Raw genomic sequence first — 17,276 nt, 5'->3', positions numbered from 1 at the left:
TTCCTTCTTAATAGAAAAATAACATTTATTTAAACCAGGCTCCAGAAATGGGCCGTTTGGAATTTGTGGAACTTGTGATCTGCATATGACTGCCTACAGCATGACATCAATGCCTATTTTTCGTCATTGCACCCTTGGCCCCGCCCACTGGTGCTTAGTCAGTCACAGGGGAAGAGGAGAGAAGGCCTGACATGGGAGATTCATCTACAGCAAAGGAGATTTACACAGGACACCTTCATGGGCCTATATGGATTTAAATGTTTTTCTACACTAGATGAACATCTTTGACCATTATCATGCATCTTGCACCACTTCTAAAATTTTGAAATTTATATAGGAGACCTCCATTGTGTTTCATTCAGCTGTGCTGTTTTCTGTTGTTTGGACTGTTTTTGCACCCATCTGTGCTATATTTAATTGTTGGTATTTTGTAAGCATGCACTGTATCGACATCTTTGTTTTGATGCATTTTCTTTTAACTTTTAAAAACGCATCTCATTCAGCTGCAGCCACTGACTGTGAGAAACACATGCCGTTCTGTGTGTAAACAAACACGGAAGATGTGAGATGTCGCTCCTGTGAAGACCAGTGTCTCTGCTTTGGCCTGTTGGCTGAAGCACCCAACATCACCATGGACTGTATAACATTTGCGTTTCAGAACATTTCAGCGTGGAATGTTTTGGGCTCCGATCAGCACGGATTGCTTGTGAACCAGTCACAATATGATTCAAGCTTTGCAAAGGAACTGAAAGATGTGGCAGTTAAACACTACCAGACACGTGAGTAAACGGTTTCATTCACAAATGTTTCAAATGTCATGACTGTTTGATAGTTGCTGTGCTTGAGTGAACATTGTGTTAACCCTGAAATGTAGTTTTATAAATTATAATGTAAAGTTTGTTCATTTTCTTTCGACTGAGTTTCAAATATGGCTGTATTTGAAGGGCTGCACAAAGTTAGCCAATCAGAACAGTGTGTGTTTACATTAAAGTCTTAAAGGGCCAGAGAGCTTTAAACTGAGCTTTCAGACAGAGGGCCAGAGACAGGGTGGAAAAAGATAATATATTATTAAATTATGACTGTTTTCATGCAAAAAAAAATAAAAAATAAAAAATGTACTGATATTATAAGCGGACCTCAGGGAAGGTAATAAAATTATTTACAAAAAAAAAAAAAAAATGACCCCTTTCAAAATCTCAGTCTCTGAGAAACTCAAGAAGAATTGGTTAAAGAACCACAAGCTAAGATACACCTTCCCACAGGTATAACCCCACTCTCCCTGCCTCAACTGATAGCATCTTAAAATTGATTTCTATTGCCCTGTTCGTTCCAAAGAAAACACCTACAGTATTTTCTTAGATTACTCATGGTTTGATCTCATGATCTTTGTTTGCACTCTACCTTCCACAAGCAAAGCCTGGTGTTGTACGGAGTCTATGGAGGATGGGTTAGGCATGTTTCATAAGAAATAAACTGCATTAATTCCTACATCTGACAAATCTGTAGAACCACAGCCCTTCTGGGTCTTTCAAGAAGAATTATTAAAAGTTCAGTTTTAATTCTCTCTGTTTAGTGAGCCTGCTTGTAGCTAGTGTTGCTGATCACTTTACACTGTGCATCAAGTGGCCTGTAAGAAAAAGCATATGACTTAAAGCTGCACTACGTAAGATTATTTTGGTTACAATTAACAAAAGTTCATTATTGAGTGTGTACATAAATTAAAATAAAAGAAAATACATGTTCAAAACCCTGTCCTGGCCTTACCCCGATTCACTACGGAAAGCCTACAATAAATGATTTTAATTTAGAGCTGTTGGGTCGGATTTAGCGCATAATCGCAGGCATACGTCATTCGTCCTTGCGTGTTTATCACGTCTGTAAGCTCAGAAAGGACTGATTGTGTCGCGAGAGTGTCTGATAAGCGGGAAGCAAGTGTGACAGCTGTTCAGCAGAGGCATTACATTGCTCTCCTAATGGATTTTTAACTGTATGGTGAAGTTGTTTACCAGATATAATGCTTGGCTATGGTTTCTGGTAGGGTTATTGAAGCTTATATTGGTTGTCATGCTTTAATGAATTGAACAGTAATCATGTATTTTGCAATGCACTTGCGGTGTGTTTGTAAGTTTTGTTTATTTCCAGTGAAGTTACAGTAACATGTTTACTAATATTCATTAATTCTGAGCCTTTCATAACATTGCCGCAGTTTCAACACACCCTAAGTGTGTTTGCTGCTGTTTTCTTTTTTCTTTACCCCATAATGCACAAGTTGTTGTCACTTTCTATTGCCCTTTTAGTAGATAAATGAAAACCTTTTTTTTGCCTGACGAAGACATAATGGTATAAAGGTTGCAAGCAAGTGTAAGACAATAAAGTAATTTTGGAACAATACATTTATTGTGTGCGGACACTTGCCATTTTTTCCTTTTAGCAGATAGCCTGTTTGAACCGATCTAAAAGCCACTATAGGTACAAGGTAGATCCTCATTAATGTATATTCATTTTTTTTTTCATATGAAACCATCTCTCTATTATAACTTCCAAAGAAATTATTAAACGTGTATTATTGTAATAGTTATTTTGCATATTTCTGCATATTATTTTTGTTCAATAAAGTACATTTCATCATTATTTAGTCCTTGTTTAGCTCTTTTATATTACAGTAGCAATACATACACCTACTACTGAAGTATTACGGTTTACTTGCATCATCAACAGAGACTGTATATTGTATTACAGTAAATAAAGTGTCTTCAATTAAACTCATTTCAGCTTTTACACAAAATTAACTTCTTAAATTGATGTGTAGTTTTTAATTAATGAAGATTGTGTAGTGGATAAAACACTTGAATCATCATATTAAAATTTGTAATTAAGAGTGTTGTTCAGCCTCCTCAAAGTAATTAATATCTGGGTTATACATGTTTAAAAAAATAACATAATATTAACATGAAAATACCACATTATGACACCGATTTTGCTGGTGAAAATCTCTGTTCGCACAGGCTAAGCAGGTAACCTCAAACCATGAGATTCATCTACAGAAGAGCAGTGCCAAATCACAGCTTGTGTAAAATGTTTCTTCACAAGTTGCTTGCAATTTTAGGTTTTAACCACAGATGTCACTAGAGAGCCCAAAGTTCCATTGTGCAGCTTTACTAAACAAGGCCCTCAAGAATCAGAATAGATAAGACAGAATGATTACAGAATTAAACCAACAAGGAAAAGGAATACGATAATGTCAAACAAGGGTGAATTCCATCTGATGGCACACAAATATGCAACAAAAACCAATCATCATCCAAGTCTAAGGGTATTGTCCAAGTCAGCGAATTAATACTTATAATTAATACTATAATGCACTTCATCACAGCCATTGACACACTGGCCTAGCCATAATCTTGTGGTTTGCTGATGTGTATACATTTTAGCACCACTAGTGTCACAAACAGAACTGCAAAAATAACGACTGTTTTCTGACAGGTTTCCCAAACACTTCCCCCCGTCTTCCATTGGTTAACAAACAGGATAGTCCAGCCCCTCTTGCTTATGGTTGAAGCAAAGTTGCGGAGTCAGCATGGGCAGCACTAGAAGTAGACTACTGGGGCTTAAGCCCTGAATGTTTTCAGTTAAGCCCAGAATGTTTTTAACATCTTGTAGTGATGTCAACAGTACCAGTGCTCCAGAATAGAGTTGATACTAAGTATATATTTTTACTATTAAGTATAGGGATAGTTCACTCAAAAATGAAAATTTTCTCATCATTTACTCACCCTCATGCCATCTCAGAAGTTTGAGTTTCTTTCTTCAACAGAACGCATTTGAAGAAAAATAGAAAAATATTTTAGCTCAGTAGGTCCTTAAAATGTAAGTGAATGGTGTTCGGACTTTGAAGCTCCAAAAAGAACAGACAGTCAGAATAAACGTCATCCATACGACTCCATCAGTAAAATTAATGTCTTCTAAAGCGACATGATCGCTTTTGGTGTGAAAAAGATCAATATTTACGAAATGTTTAACTATAAACCATCGATTCCGTTCAGCAGCAGTATGTACATTCACGTCACGAGAGGGCAGAGTTCACTCGATTTTTCATTTTTGGGTGAACTAACCCTTTAAGACACTATGGTATGAACCTTGCAAACTCTGGCAAATCTAGCAATTATTTTTCTTCTCATAAGCACATATTTTAGCCAATTTACAGCCTGTTTTCTTCTAAATGAACTTTAAACACCCAACGAATCAATGATGCAAAACTGTCAATTGTATAAAACGTGCGTCAAACTACAGAAAGCTGAAAGGGACAAAAATAGTGTATTTTTTAAATCATGTTATAAAATAGAGTTAAAAGCACTTCTTATCTTTGAGTGTACACTGTACATGAAGCCGAGACAAAAGATGGGACATTTTAATTTTAGATTAAGTAACATTTAATTATTTACTTTATAAATGACACCCCACAGATGTAACATTTATAACTTTTTATAAAGCATATTATATTTCGATATTTCATCAAATGATGGCTACACACATATCCACAAAGGTCTGGGCTAAGCCCTGAATATCCACTGACCCTAGAACCGCTCCTGTGTGTTGGGCTGGTTCGGGATGCTCGAACAAACTAAGTTTTGCACTCCATTTTTTTTTACAACCAATGCACAGTCAGAGTTCAAAATTTTAGTGCAATCAACATAACAATGTTACTGATAATTAAGTCTCTGCACATTAAACTGGGATAATAGATATTTCCCAAAAAAAATTACACACAAGCACAAGGATGGGTGTTCACTAGGGGAAGAAAATCTTCAGTGTCCAAAGGTGTTACTGACCAACTTGAAGTATCAACATAACTAAAGTACCTTGGGCCATGGCTTCATGTCATCTACCCACTCCCTAAACTTTGATGGGTAAGACACCGTCAAAACACGGTCAACGTAACTCTGTAAAGTATTGGCATATGGAGCCACATGCTTTTTTTTTTTTTTACTTAATATGCTGAATATAACATTATCTGCCACAAATATTATGGCAATGCAAGTAAAAACACTGGAGACTGGAAAACAAACAAGCTTCCGTTATGAATCGTGAAACACTTAAGCGTTCAGGAAAAAAGGTCAATACAGAAGGAGTGCAAATCGTTTTTTAAGACCAAAGCACAATGATGGGACAGTTCACCAAAAAATTACAATTCTAGCATCATTTGTGCTCCACGGAAGAACAAATGTATTTTTGGGTGAATATATCTTTAAGCACTGATTATGCCTGTTTGAAGGTGCAAAATGTCCAAAGAGCAGTTTTCATTATAATCATCAAACCGTGTTGTCATTTTGGCCAAAGAGATTTACTTCTAGCAGAAACAAGATTCATTTTCATATTGCTACCATGATACTAGAGCCTGTTTGAGGAGTCTTCTAACACAGGTAATTTACAAGTAGAGTATGTCAGTGCCGGGCTTAGTCTGGCCTCTGGGCCAATCAAAAAACATCAAGTAATCTCTTCTAGCCCAGGCTGGAATGCAGCAATGAGAAGAGGGAAAGACAGCCACATCTGCTGGAGATTTTACACCTCATCAAAAAGTAATTGGGGATGGAGGAAAGATTGTAGTGTGATTCTGACCCTGTTGGTTCTTCACATGCCAATTGAAGCTCCCGGCACATCAGCAATTAACTATGCTTCAGCCCCCCGTCTCATACTCTGTCCAGCCCTGCTCACACATTTCCAGATGCTGAACCCTGTCTGCCTGTTTGAAGACCTGTGGTGCTCTGAGGCAATATTACTGAGTCATTTCTATTTTAGCAATTTCAGGCTGTGAAATGCCCAATGCATATGTAATTTCAATCCAATTTGACTGATTGCTTGTTTATCAGGGCATTCTTTCACACTACCATAATATGTTGTTTGTCAACTGGATTCTAGGTAGGAGATGTAACAATTTGACAATTTCCAAAGTGATTTGTGTGGCCACATTCAATGAATGCAGGAACAGTTGAAGTCATAAGTTTACATACATCTTAGCCAAAAACATTTAAACTAAGTTTTTCCTGACATTTAATCGTAGAAAACATTCCCTGTCTTCTCACAATAAGTTGCTGGAATTTTGGCCCATTCCTCCAGACAGAACTGGTGTAACTGAGTCAGGTTTGTAGGCCTCCTTGCTCGCACACGCTTTTTCAGTTCTGCCCACAAATCTTCTATCGGATTGAGGTCAGGGCTTTGTGATGGCCACTCCAATACCTTCACTTTGTTGTCCTTAAGCCATTTTGCCACAACTTTGGAGGTGTGCTTGGGGTCATTGTCTATTTGGAAGGCCCATTTCTGACCAAGCTTTAACTTCCTGGCTGACGTCTTGAAATATTGCTTCAATAGATCCACATAATTTTCCTTCCTCATGATGCCATCTATTTTGTGAAGTGCACCAGTCCCTCCTGCAGCAAAGCACCCCCACAAAATGATGCTGCCACCCCCATGCTTCACGGTTGGGATGGTGTTCTTCGGCTTGCAAGACTCACCCTTTTTCCTCCAAACATAATGATGGTCATTATGGCCAAACAGTTCAATTTTTGTTCCATCAGACAAGAGGACATTTCTCCTTGTCTCCATGTGCACTTGCAAATAGTCTGGCTTTTTATGGCAGTTTTGGAGCAGTGGCTTCTTCCTTGCCGAGCAGCCTTTCATGTTATGTCGATATAGGACTCGTTTTACTGTGGATATAGATACTTGTCTACCTGTTTCCACCAGCATCTTCAAAGTCCTTTGATGTTGTTCTGGGATTGATTTGCACATTTTGCACCAAACTACGTTCATCTCTAGGAGACAGAATGCATCTCCTTCCTGAGCGGTATGATGGCTGCGTGATCCCATGGTGTTTACACTTGCGTGCTATCATTTGTACAGATGAACGTAGTACTTTCAGGCATTTGGAAACTTCACCCATGTATGAACCAGACTTGTGGAGGTTAACAATTTTTTTTTCTGAGGTCTTGGCTGATTTCTTTTGATTTTCCCATGATGCCAAGGAAAGAGACACTGAGTTTGAAGGTAGGCCTTAAAATACATCCACAGGAACACCTCCAATTCAGTACACCTCCTATCAGAAGCGAATTGGCTAATTGTCTACATTTTCTGGAATTTTCAAAGCTGCTTACAGGCAGAGTTAACTTAGTGTTGGGCCTCATGTATTCAGATAGAAGACAAAGGCAGGCCTAACAGTCATAAAAAACATTCCTCAAGCCCCCTCCTCCTAAGTCAGATGTTGTACTGATAAAAATCGCGCCAAAATCAAACAAAGGGAGTCCAAAACAGACTACAGATCCATGAAGCCTTGCCCACTAAAGGATCGAGCTCTCAACTCCTATTGGATGAGGCACACAACAGAACGTCCCTCAAACATGACATCATCAGGACTTCAAATAATTCTGAAATGCTTCCAAAGTGGCTTCCTGCAACTTCGTTCACCGAATACGGACGTAGCTTTTTGCTGCTCTCTGGTGTAACCTTGTGGCATAAGGAAGTAATGTCCGACTTGAAACTGTAGCCATACAATCTCCATCTCGCTGGACGAGTTGAGTTTACTCTGTGTTCAACCGAACACTCTACCGGATCCGAAGGAGACCGCCGAGCAATTCGCATCTTCATCCGTTGGCCTAGAGAAGTGAAGAGATTTAAGATTTCTCTTCCATCTTCAATCAAGTCGACATTTCTGAGTTCTCCGCCAGCCCTCTGAGAATCAACAGCCGTACCGGCCGCCGACAGCGCGAGGAAACGGCTCTCGTCATCACACGAGCCTCAAGAAACCGGGTCAGAGTTAAAGGACGGAGGAAAACACATTCTACCTGTGTCCTCATGCGATTCAAGTAAGAGGTTTACGTCTGGGCAGAGATAGAATATTATAGTGTGTTATTCTTGTGTTTCAAGGTTTTTGCTTGTACAGTTTACGGACCGCCATGTCCGCTCATTATTAATACTCAGGGTATTAATTATCACAAATTTGTTTTGCTGTATTGTAGTCCAACCAAATTGGACTGTTGTGCATTTTCGCCATCGCGGGTGAGACAGCAACTGAGTTCATCCATTAAAGAGTCAAATAACAAGGGACTTTTACGAGCCCCGCTCGTAAAACCACGTCTCTGAGTGATGAACACGGCTGCTTTATCTCCAGCTATCGCGAAATCAGCTTTCGGGCTGTCACTTAATCATCTCTCTCTCTCTCTCACTAACCACACTGACACACACACACACCTTATGTGTTATAGGATTATTTTTATTTCCATATCTAATCATATCACTGTTTAGTTTGTAGTTGTAAGTTGGAAGTTTATTGACTTCATTGTATTAATTATTAATTGATATTACTGCATAAATAAACTTTGTTTATATTACAAAGAGAAGTGTTTTGGTTTGTTTTGCATACGCCTGTGTCGTGCTGACGGGATGTCAGTGCTCGGATTCAAACCTTCATTCATTGTTTTTTTATTCGAAAATCGATATTCTTCGGATGTCGATTTTCCTAAGAAAACAATCTAATATTGAGACTGTTTTAATATTCGGTTATTAGTCCCTGATTCCAGGGTGGTGCCCCGTCAATGTTAATCCTTATTAATATTCTATTGATTTTTGATCATTGATAATTATCTTTGATTGAATTTGAATGTTCAATAAGCTAGTGTTAATTTTAATTAATGTTTCATCGACGTTAACAATTAACGATTATCTTTGATAACTGTTGATTTAAAGGATTTAAAAAAGCTAACATTGATTCTCATCAATGTTCTATTGATTTTAATAATTAATAATTATCTTTGATAATTATTAATTATTGCTAATAACCAAACTTGCTCCTAAACGTAGCACACTACATTTACTGGAGTCCCATATGAGGTTATAATGAGTTAGATCCAATTAATTAATTTAAATATTGATTAATAATAATAATTGATTAATAATTGATTAATAATTAATTATTTCTGATAGTAACACTGATCTCAACAACCAGTAAAGCCCTACATTAGTGTATGTAAACTTCTGGCCCACTGGAATTGTGATATAGTCAATTAAAAGTGAAACAATCTGTTGGTAAACAATTGTTGGAAAAATTGCTCTTGTCATGCACAAAGTAGATGTCCTAAATGACTTGCCAAAACTAGTTTGCTAATATTAAATCTGTGGAGTGGTTAAAAAATTAGTTTTAATGACTTCAACCTAAGTGTATGTAAACTTCTGACTTCAACTGTACATGCTGTAAATAATACAGATTGGTAGATGGATAGTTTGACACCTAGTTTCAACATTAACATTTTAGATAAAATGTATAGACCAATTAGATGATGCCAATATATTTAAATAGTTTATTTATTTAATGTTTTTAATCCATATTGTTCATTTTGATACACTTCTTCATTTCACTGCTCAGGGTGAGTCACACCACAATATCCACATTTTACTTTAAAGTGCTACTGCTAAATAAAATAAACTATCTGAATAGATTTTATGTGAGGACAAAATATGTGGTCTTTGCTGTCCAGCCAAATGAGACCAAAAAAAGAGAGAGACAAGGCCAGTCACCCAGTCCTCACTGAAAAATAAATTCGCTGACAACGTGATAATCCCAACACGAAGTGGAGGGGTCATGTATCATGGGTATGGGTGGTCAATTTGGGATAATGACCAGCTGACTGTACATGAGCCAGTTTACATCACGGCTGCTTACCAATACATAAATATATAAATAAATATATTGACATGAAATATTGATTTGAGTTAAAGTTATTTTATTAGGGGTGTGAATCTTTGGGTTGAAAGCTAATTTAATCAATTCACAATTTACAGGTTTTTCGACTTGATTCAAAACTATTTCAATTGGTTACACAATGAAAATTGATTCAATTAACGATTTGATTCTGTATTTTTTAAAGTGCATTTATAAGATTCTTTAAAAGGTGCAATATGTAAAAAGTTTCATGTAATAATCGCCTTTTTTTTGCCAATGTGTGAACGACTTGTAACGCATCTTAAATAAATGAGCCCTTCCCGGACTTCCTAGGTTGCCTATTAAAGCCTGTAGACTGATTTTCTTGCGAAGGGAGAGGGTCGCTTTTGCCGGGAAAATCCAAAGGATGTGACGTTTATGTGCGCTACCGAGAGCCTTACCTCAGTGCTTCTCTTCCGCTATTAAACAGCATCAACAAACTGCAACACTAGGTAACGTTATCTTAGTGATTGAATCTAGCAAACGTCCAGCTCCCAGCACAACACCGACTCCTACACAAACAAAAATAAATAATTATATACATCTCTACTGAATCCCATCTGGCTAAGCGGGAACGTGATTGAGCGAAAACTAGAGTGAACATCGGCAGGGAATTTGATTCCTGGAGGGACCTTTGTTCGGTTTTGGGGATCAAAACCGACCCTGAATTGGCGTTCTTCTTACTGGACAGGTAAGCTTACATAACTGCAAAGCATGTGAAATATAGTGCCATAAGGACTGATCTGTGTAACTTTAGCTAACTTGATCTTGCCTGCTAATGCTGACGAATTGCAAGCTACCTTGCTTCGTAACTTTCAAATAATTTCAACGATCTTCTCTTTATACTAAAAGTCAGGTTAATGTCAATGTTATTCTGTAATTATTCAGCAAGGTAAACTACAATAACACATGAAATGAATGCTAGACAATGTTCAAGATAATGCAAAATGACCCATTCATTAGTGTAACGTAACTTGGTTATACAGAAAATATATACAATTATTATAAAACAATAGCTCATCGTTATATAAAAATGTCAGTTGTTATGGAATCACATCAATACTGAATTGTGTCAACACATTTATAATGTACAGTCTATTTTATAAACAGATACTGACATCATCCACCAAATTTAGATAACAGCTATTGATAAAGCTGACTAGCTAGCTAATGCCGACATTGACTGCATTTATATGATAGCCAATGTATCATGCAAAGAAAAGTGATTACTTCAAACTATATCCACACTTTGTTTTAGCACTGTTCCAGCACTGGAGAGTCAAATATAATATACAGTCTCAAAGTTTGTAGTAAAACAATCATAACCGTGTAAGTTTAATTGTGCTACCTCATCTGTCAGCATGATGCCGGTGAATCACGTTCAGTCTCTTTGTACCTTACACCATTGCGAGCACGAGCAACAAGTAGCTGGCTGCAGTTCACTTAACGGCCACGTTTGTCATTAATAACAAGGGTTTCGGAATCTTACATACTGCACCTTTAAATACTTCCTCTAATGTGTCTAAGGCAAGAAAAATAGGCAAACTACTTAAGATTGTTTATTGCACCAAATGTAGCTTGTAAGAAAACAAATTAAAAACATGTACATACAGGCTACTTGTAATACAACAAAGTGTGCAATGTGCTGATAAAATATTTAAAGGGATCATGAAATGCTCTTTTTTTATAGTTTCATTATATTCCCTGAGGTCCATTGATTATGATAGTAAAGATATATTTTATTTTTTTTTGCCTTAAAACAGTCATAATTTAGTAATATATAATTTAGTCCACCCTGTCTGAGGACCTCTGACTGAACTCTCGGTTTTGGCTGCAGCACCTCTTTTAAAGCCTCAAGCCGTTGCGTCGCATCAACGGATGCGCCCAGTGTAAACAGTGTGTCAGCACTATAAACTATCAAACTGTCATAAAATTTTAAACATTTATGACTGGAACTGTTTACTAACGTTTTTGATCCAGTCCAAGTGTTTTAACTTCCCCATCCCTCAATAACAATTCCTTAGCGAAGCTTGAATCGTTTTATGACTGATTCACAAGCAATCAAGCTGATATGAGTCCACATAACGTGCAATCCACGCTGAAGACACATCCACATGACGCACACACATAGTCCAAAGCACAATGAAGACGCACACATCCAGATTCCAGTATTATCCTGCACTGAAATGCACATCGATGGAAACACATCAAAACTGTCAAACACATCCAACTAGTGTGTGTTTACATACACCAACATTTAAAAATAGTGCAGATGGGTGGTGTTCAGGAATAGTTAGGCCACATTAGGCCTGTTTGTCCTGCTCTCTCACCTCTCTCTCAGAGTACGAAATGAGCCCCAGTGGGCAGGGACAAGGGTGCGATGATGTAAAGTAGGCATTGATGTTGTTGCTGTAGAGGCGGTCATGAATTAATGAGTACCCTTTGTAACATCACAAAATTACAGAAGTAGAGAACGAGGCATTTTGGCAGCATGGTTTCAATAAATTATTTTATTGCACTGGGGATTAAGTTTTAAGTTCTGAAATTCACAGTATGTTTTTATAGTAGAAAGACCTCTTATTTTCAGAAAGGAACATTTTATTCCTCATGACATGACCCCATTTAGAGCTGAGAATTACTTCAAAAGGATTCCATATTTCACTATAAAATTTCTATGATTTTTAAAGATTTTATTAATTTGCATGACTTTTCCAAGGATGGAAAACACAAATTAAACTTAAAATGTTTTAAAACTTATATGTTTTCTGCACTCCAAGTTCCCATCTGAACAATTATACCTGAAAATTGGCACTATATTATCTTACAGAAAAAAGAGCCAAGTAACCCTGAATGTAAGCAATTTATTTCAGTAGTGGGCACGCAATGATTGGAAGCTGTATCAACGCTTTGAGCATGTCTCACTCAAGACAAGTACGCTATTGTGAGCGAGATGTCATAAGCTCATGTAATAGTCATTGGCCATCCTGAAGAGAGATCAGACACAAGGCTGTTTCTCACTGTGTGTTCTTATGTGTTTTTTCATTCTCATGGACTCATTAGACTTCATCATCCGCTGCTGATTTTAATTCCAATACTCAAGAACACAAGTACTGGGAATGCATTTCAAATTTAGCCAGATACGTTCTTGATCGGACCCGAATAGAGGATGCATTGGATAATGACTTATGTACGAGAACCCATTTGAAGTTCCAGAAGTTCCACAGCTGCCACACAACTGGCTGATTAGAAAATCATATGAACAAGTAGATGTACAGGTGTACCTAATAAAGTGCAATACATTTTAAAATATTGTATACTATTTTGCCGAATCACAATTATTGTCCAACACTAACGATTCCCGATCAATCAGAATTGAACTACATAGAGAACTATGTAATAAGCAAAAAGAATGTTAGAGACAACTTTAAAAAGCAAAGAGTTGTGGGTGTAATACATAAACATACCTAAGCTCAAGCTCCTGTATCTTCTCCCTGAGAGGTGCCACTGCCTATTAGGAATAAATTTAAAACAGAACGTTGTAAAAAAACAGGTGTACAGGATTGACGATGTAAACATATGAGATACTCAGTACCTTTACATGCACTAAAAAGTTTGACTTCAGTACAAAAACAAAAAAGTGTCTTTTTAAAATGTCATGTAAACGCTTTAGTCTGACTGAAATCAGACTAAAGTTTAATTTGTTATTTTTATTTTTGCGAAGTCAGACTAACAGACCTAGATAATGCAATTGTAGCTTGGAACCGTCCAGCATGTGTACATGTTAAATTGACCACAACAGGCCTTGTAGTTGCTCTGCATCTCGGAGCATGCATTGCTCACATGCTCCCAAAGACAGAGGTGACACATAGCATGTACAGTATTTAACAGTTCCTCAGCTGATATTCTTTCCTCAGATATTCCATTAAGAATTGTGTCATGTATTCTTGAACAGACAGATCAAGACTGCACCTCGACTATGCAAAAAAGCCTGCTCGATAATAAAGGTGTACGTATGTAAATGTAGTGACAAAGTAAGAGACAGTGAGAAAAGGGGGACAGGAAAATGTGTGATCAGAGGGAGATTTATGGGGAGTGAAGTAACTACAAATCACTTTAATCAGTCAGTCCTCAAATTAATTTACAGATTTAAAGCCAAATCCAACAATAGACAAGATCAGTCACAGGAAAGATATGTGAAATGAAGATTTAAATAAAAAATAAAATATGGAAATGGGCATTAGCGGGGGAATAGAAATAGTTATTAAATTAGATTATTAATCTTTCGATCATTATTCACTTTTTAATTTAGGAACAAATCAGAAATCAAAGAGCAGAAAGTTGGCTCTGTACAGAAGAATTCTGGATTGACTAAAGCCTTTTCAGTGTATAATTGAATTACACATACATTAGCTCCTGTCCTCTAATTTGATTGGACAAGCAGCACTCTAAGGGTACGTTTACACGACAACGATGTACTAAAAACGGAAAAGTTTTTCCATTGCGTTTTTGAAAAGTTTCATGTAGAGACGACAACATTGTCAAAACGATATCCGTTCACACGGATCCGCGAAAACAACTAGTTTTGTCACTTTGTTTTGTCAACTAGTTGGCGATGTCACTTGAGCGGTGAATACAAACAATGAAGATGGCAATCACTGGTCGTAGTAGTGATGCAGTAAATCTACACTTTGCTGGAGAAGCGTCAATAAACTCAAAATCTTGAGCAGCACAAACACAGTCCTGCAGTGCGGCATTGTAGTTTTGAATATCTCGCACATTGTTTTGAAGTACTAGCGCGCATGCCTATAGACTGAACACGTAATACGCGTAAGCATGACGTCATCGTTTTCACAAATTCGCGTTTTTGTATGTTTACACGGAGACGATAACGGCATCGTTTTCAAAAACGTGCACTTTGAAACCCGTTTTTAAAAGTTTGCATTTTCAGGTACCACAACACTGTTGTCGTGTAAACGAACAGCCAAAACGCATAAAAAGTTTTCCGCTTTTAGTTGAAAACGTTGTCATGTAAACGGCCCCTGAGAGCACAGATATTTCATTTAGCAGCACTGGAATGTTTCACTGCTTGTATCTCTTTGCTTCTTTATTTTCGCAGCATTCCAGAAAGGATGTCAGTCTGTGACGTGCAGTAATTCATCCTGCTTTGACTTCATTTGGAAGTATTTCCACTGGCGGAGTAAGAAAATACAAACAAACTGCCCAAAATTTATCTGAAAAGTTCCTCAATATTAAAAGAAATATTCCAGGTTCAATACATAATGCTATTTAACACAAAACTAATTTCGACTTATCCCTCATTTATTTAAAAAAGACAAAAATGCATCTTCAGAAATGCACTAACAATGGAAGTGAATGGGGCCAGTCCATAAACAATAGAAGACATACAATTTTAAAAGTATAGACACGCCACACTTAAACATTACACGTGTCATAAAATAGTTTAAAACTGATGTATGTAACTTTTTCTGTGTTAAAACAATTTCTCCTATCCAAGCTTAATATGCAGAGACAACTATTAGTAAGCCATTCATAGGTAAATTCTCTCCAAAAATGTAAGCACTATCTTTCTGTGGTGCTTTGAAAATTTCTCTGCTTATTATACCCGCCCCAACAACATTACTCAACCAATGCCGTGAGTTGGGGGTGAGGCTATCTCGTTGTTTGCCAATGGCAAATGGTAGGCGTATTCAAAGAGCTGTTTTGAAAACAAGTTTTTTTTGCAATTTCGTTTGGTGACGCTAGTGTCACAGGAATTTTTTTTGGGGGGGGGGGATTTTTCCCCTTTTTCTCCCAATTTGGAATGCCCAATTCCCGATGCGCTCTAAGTCCTCATGGTCGCATAGTGATTCGCCTCAGTCCAGGTGGCAGAGGATGAATCCCAGTTGCCTCCGCGTCTGAGACAGTCAACCCACGCATCTTATCACGTGGCTTGTTGAGCGCGTTGCCACGGAGACATAGCGTGTGTGGAGGCTTCACGCCATTCACTGCGGCAACCACGCTCAATTCACCATGCGCCCCACCGAGAACAAACCACATTATAGCGACCACGAGGAGTGACTCTACCCTCCCTAGCAACCGGGCCAAATTGCTTGCTTAGGAGACCTGGCTGGAGTCACTCAGCACGCCCTGGGATTCGAACTAGCGAACTCCAGGGGTGGTAGCCAGGTTATTTTACCACTGAGCTACCCAGGCCCCCACAAAGTTATTTCCAATTTTACAACTACTTCGTCATGATGACATAATGGTAAACCCTGTAATCCTTGTGTGTTTTTAATCATACTAAATTCATACACAACAAAGATTTTATCACAAAATTTTAACACAAATAATGCAATTTATTTGTGGCTACACTTTTGAAACAGAATGTTTTAACATTTATGGACTGGTACATGTCCATTGTTAGTGCTTTACCATAATTCTCTCATTATAAATGAGAGCCGGGTCCAATTTATTTTTTTGTTGTAATCAACATTAAGCCACACATGCTGTAGATTTAGCTAAACTTGAATTGAACCTGAAACACTCTTGTTAGAACTTTTGAATAAGAACAATATCAAACTCACAATTATATTATCAGCAGATATTTCAGCCTGATCTCATTAATATACGTAGCTATTTGTACATTAAAGGTGAAGTGTGTAATTTCTGCACTACTAGTGGCACCAAACGGAATTACAAAAATAAAGTGTTTTCAAACAACCTTTGCCAACACCCCTCAGACTCATCACGCCCTTCCGCACTCTGATTCGCTTTGAACAAATAGGCCATACTAAATAAAAGGTAATAAATATTTAACATCGCAATAAACAAGACCACTATAACAAACACACCAGACAGAAAGCGCTGCAGAGGAATCGGCTTGTCCGATAACATCGGCGGATTGAACAGCAGCTGGTGTGCGGGGATCTAGCACAAGAAGTAGATAGTTCCTGGTAACTAGTAAGCGTAACGGTATGTATTCCGAGTATCTTATGAGTTTATCTGAAGCTTGACAGTAACGAGCTAACTTGTGTGGCAATACCAGAGTGTAGCTTACCTGTCGAGAAGCAACATGGCAAGAATCAAACCCCAAAAATTCCTTTAAAGTCCCCCATCTTGTAAATGTTCTCTCTGGTTTTACTCCGTCCGTTCTCCGTCTATCTTTTAGTAAGTCTTTGAATTTTGGCGAAGCTAAGTTTCATTTCCTCTGTAACACGTCTGCCACTGATGTTCATAATCTCCCGGTTGAACAGTTTACCACAAGTAGCCACGCCCCAAACTCACCCTATAAGTTTAGATAGAAGGGGATGGGTGGAGTTGAGCGGGCTGCTAAAAAATATAAACAATGTTTTGATAGTGCCTGGGAGGCTCAGTGTTTATACTTTTGGGTGAGGTAAACCCACAAATGGCTTACTTATAGTTCTCAATGAACAATAAACTGGGATATTAGAATGTATTTTGACATCAAAAAGCTACAAACTTCAACTTCAATATTTGTAACATTTAAATGTACATTTTTGCACATTTGGAT

At 37.6% G+C, this 17,276-nt stretch overlaps 1 protein-coding gene across 2 annotated transcripts in view; it reads right to left on the bottom strand.

Annotated features, from left to right (window-relative positions):
• The window catches only part of LOC127448596 (UDP-glucuronic acid decarboxylase 1), a 119,797-nt gene that overhangs the window by 75,595 nt on the left and 26,926 nt on the right, over positions 1-17,276 (bottom strand). For both annotated transcript variants that reach the window (XM_051711262.1, XM_051711261.1), the window contains exon 4: positions 13,210-13,253. In XM_051711262.1, the coding sequence (XP_051567222.1) occupies positions 13,210-13,253 (44 nt within the window). The remainder of the gene's footprint in view (positions 1-13,209; positions 13,254-17,276) is intronic.

Source organism: Myxocyprinus asiaticus, chromosome 11 (genome assembly GCF_019703515.2).
Source record: "Myxocyprinus asiaticus isolate MX2 ecotype Aquarium Trade chromosome 11, UBuf_Myxa_2, whole genome shotgun sequence".
Classification (NCBI taxonomy): domain Eukaryota; kingdom Metazoa; phylum Chordata; class Actinopteri; order Cypriniformes; family Catostomidae; genus Myxocyprinus; species Myxocyprinus asiaticus.
This window is presented reverse-complemented; position numbering and strand designations above follow the sequence as displayed.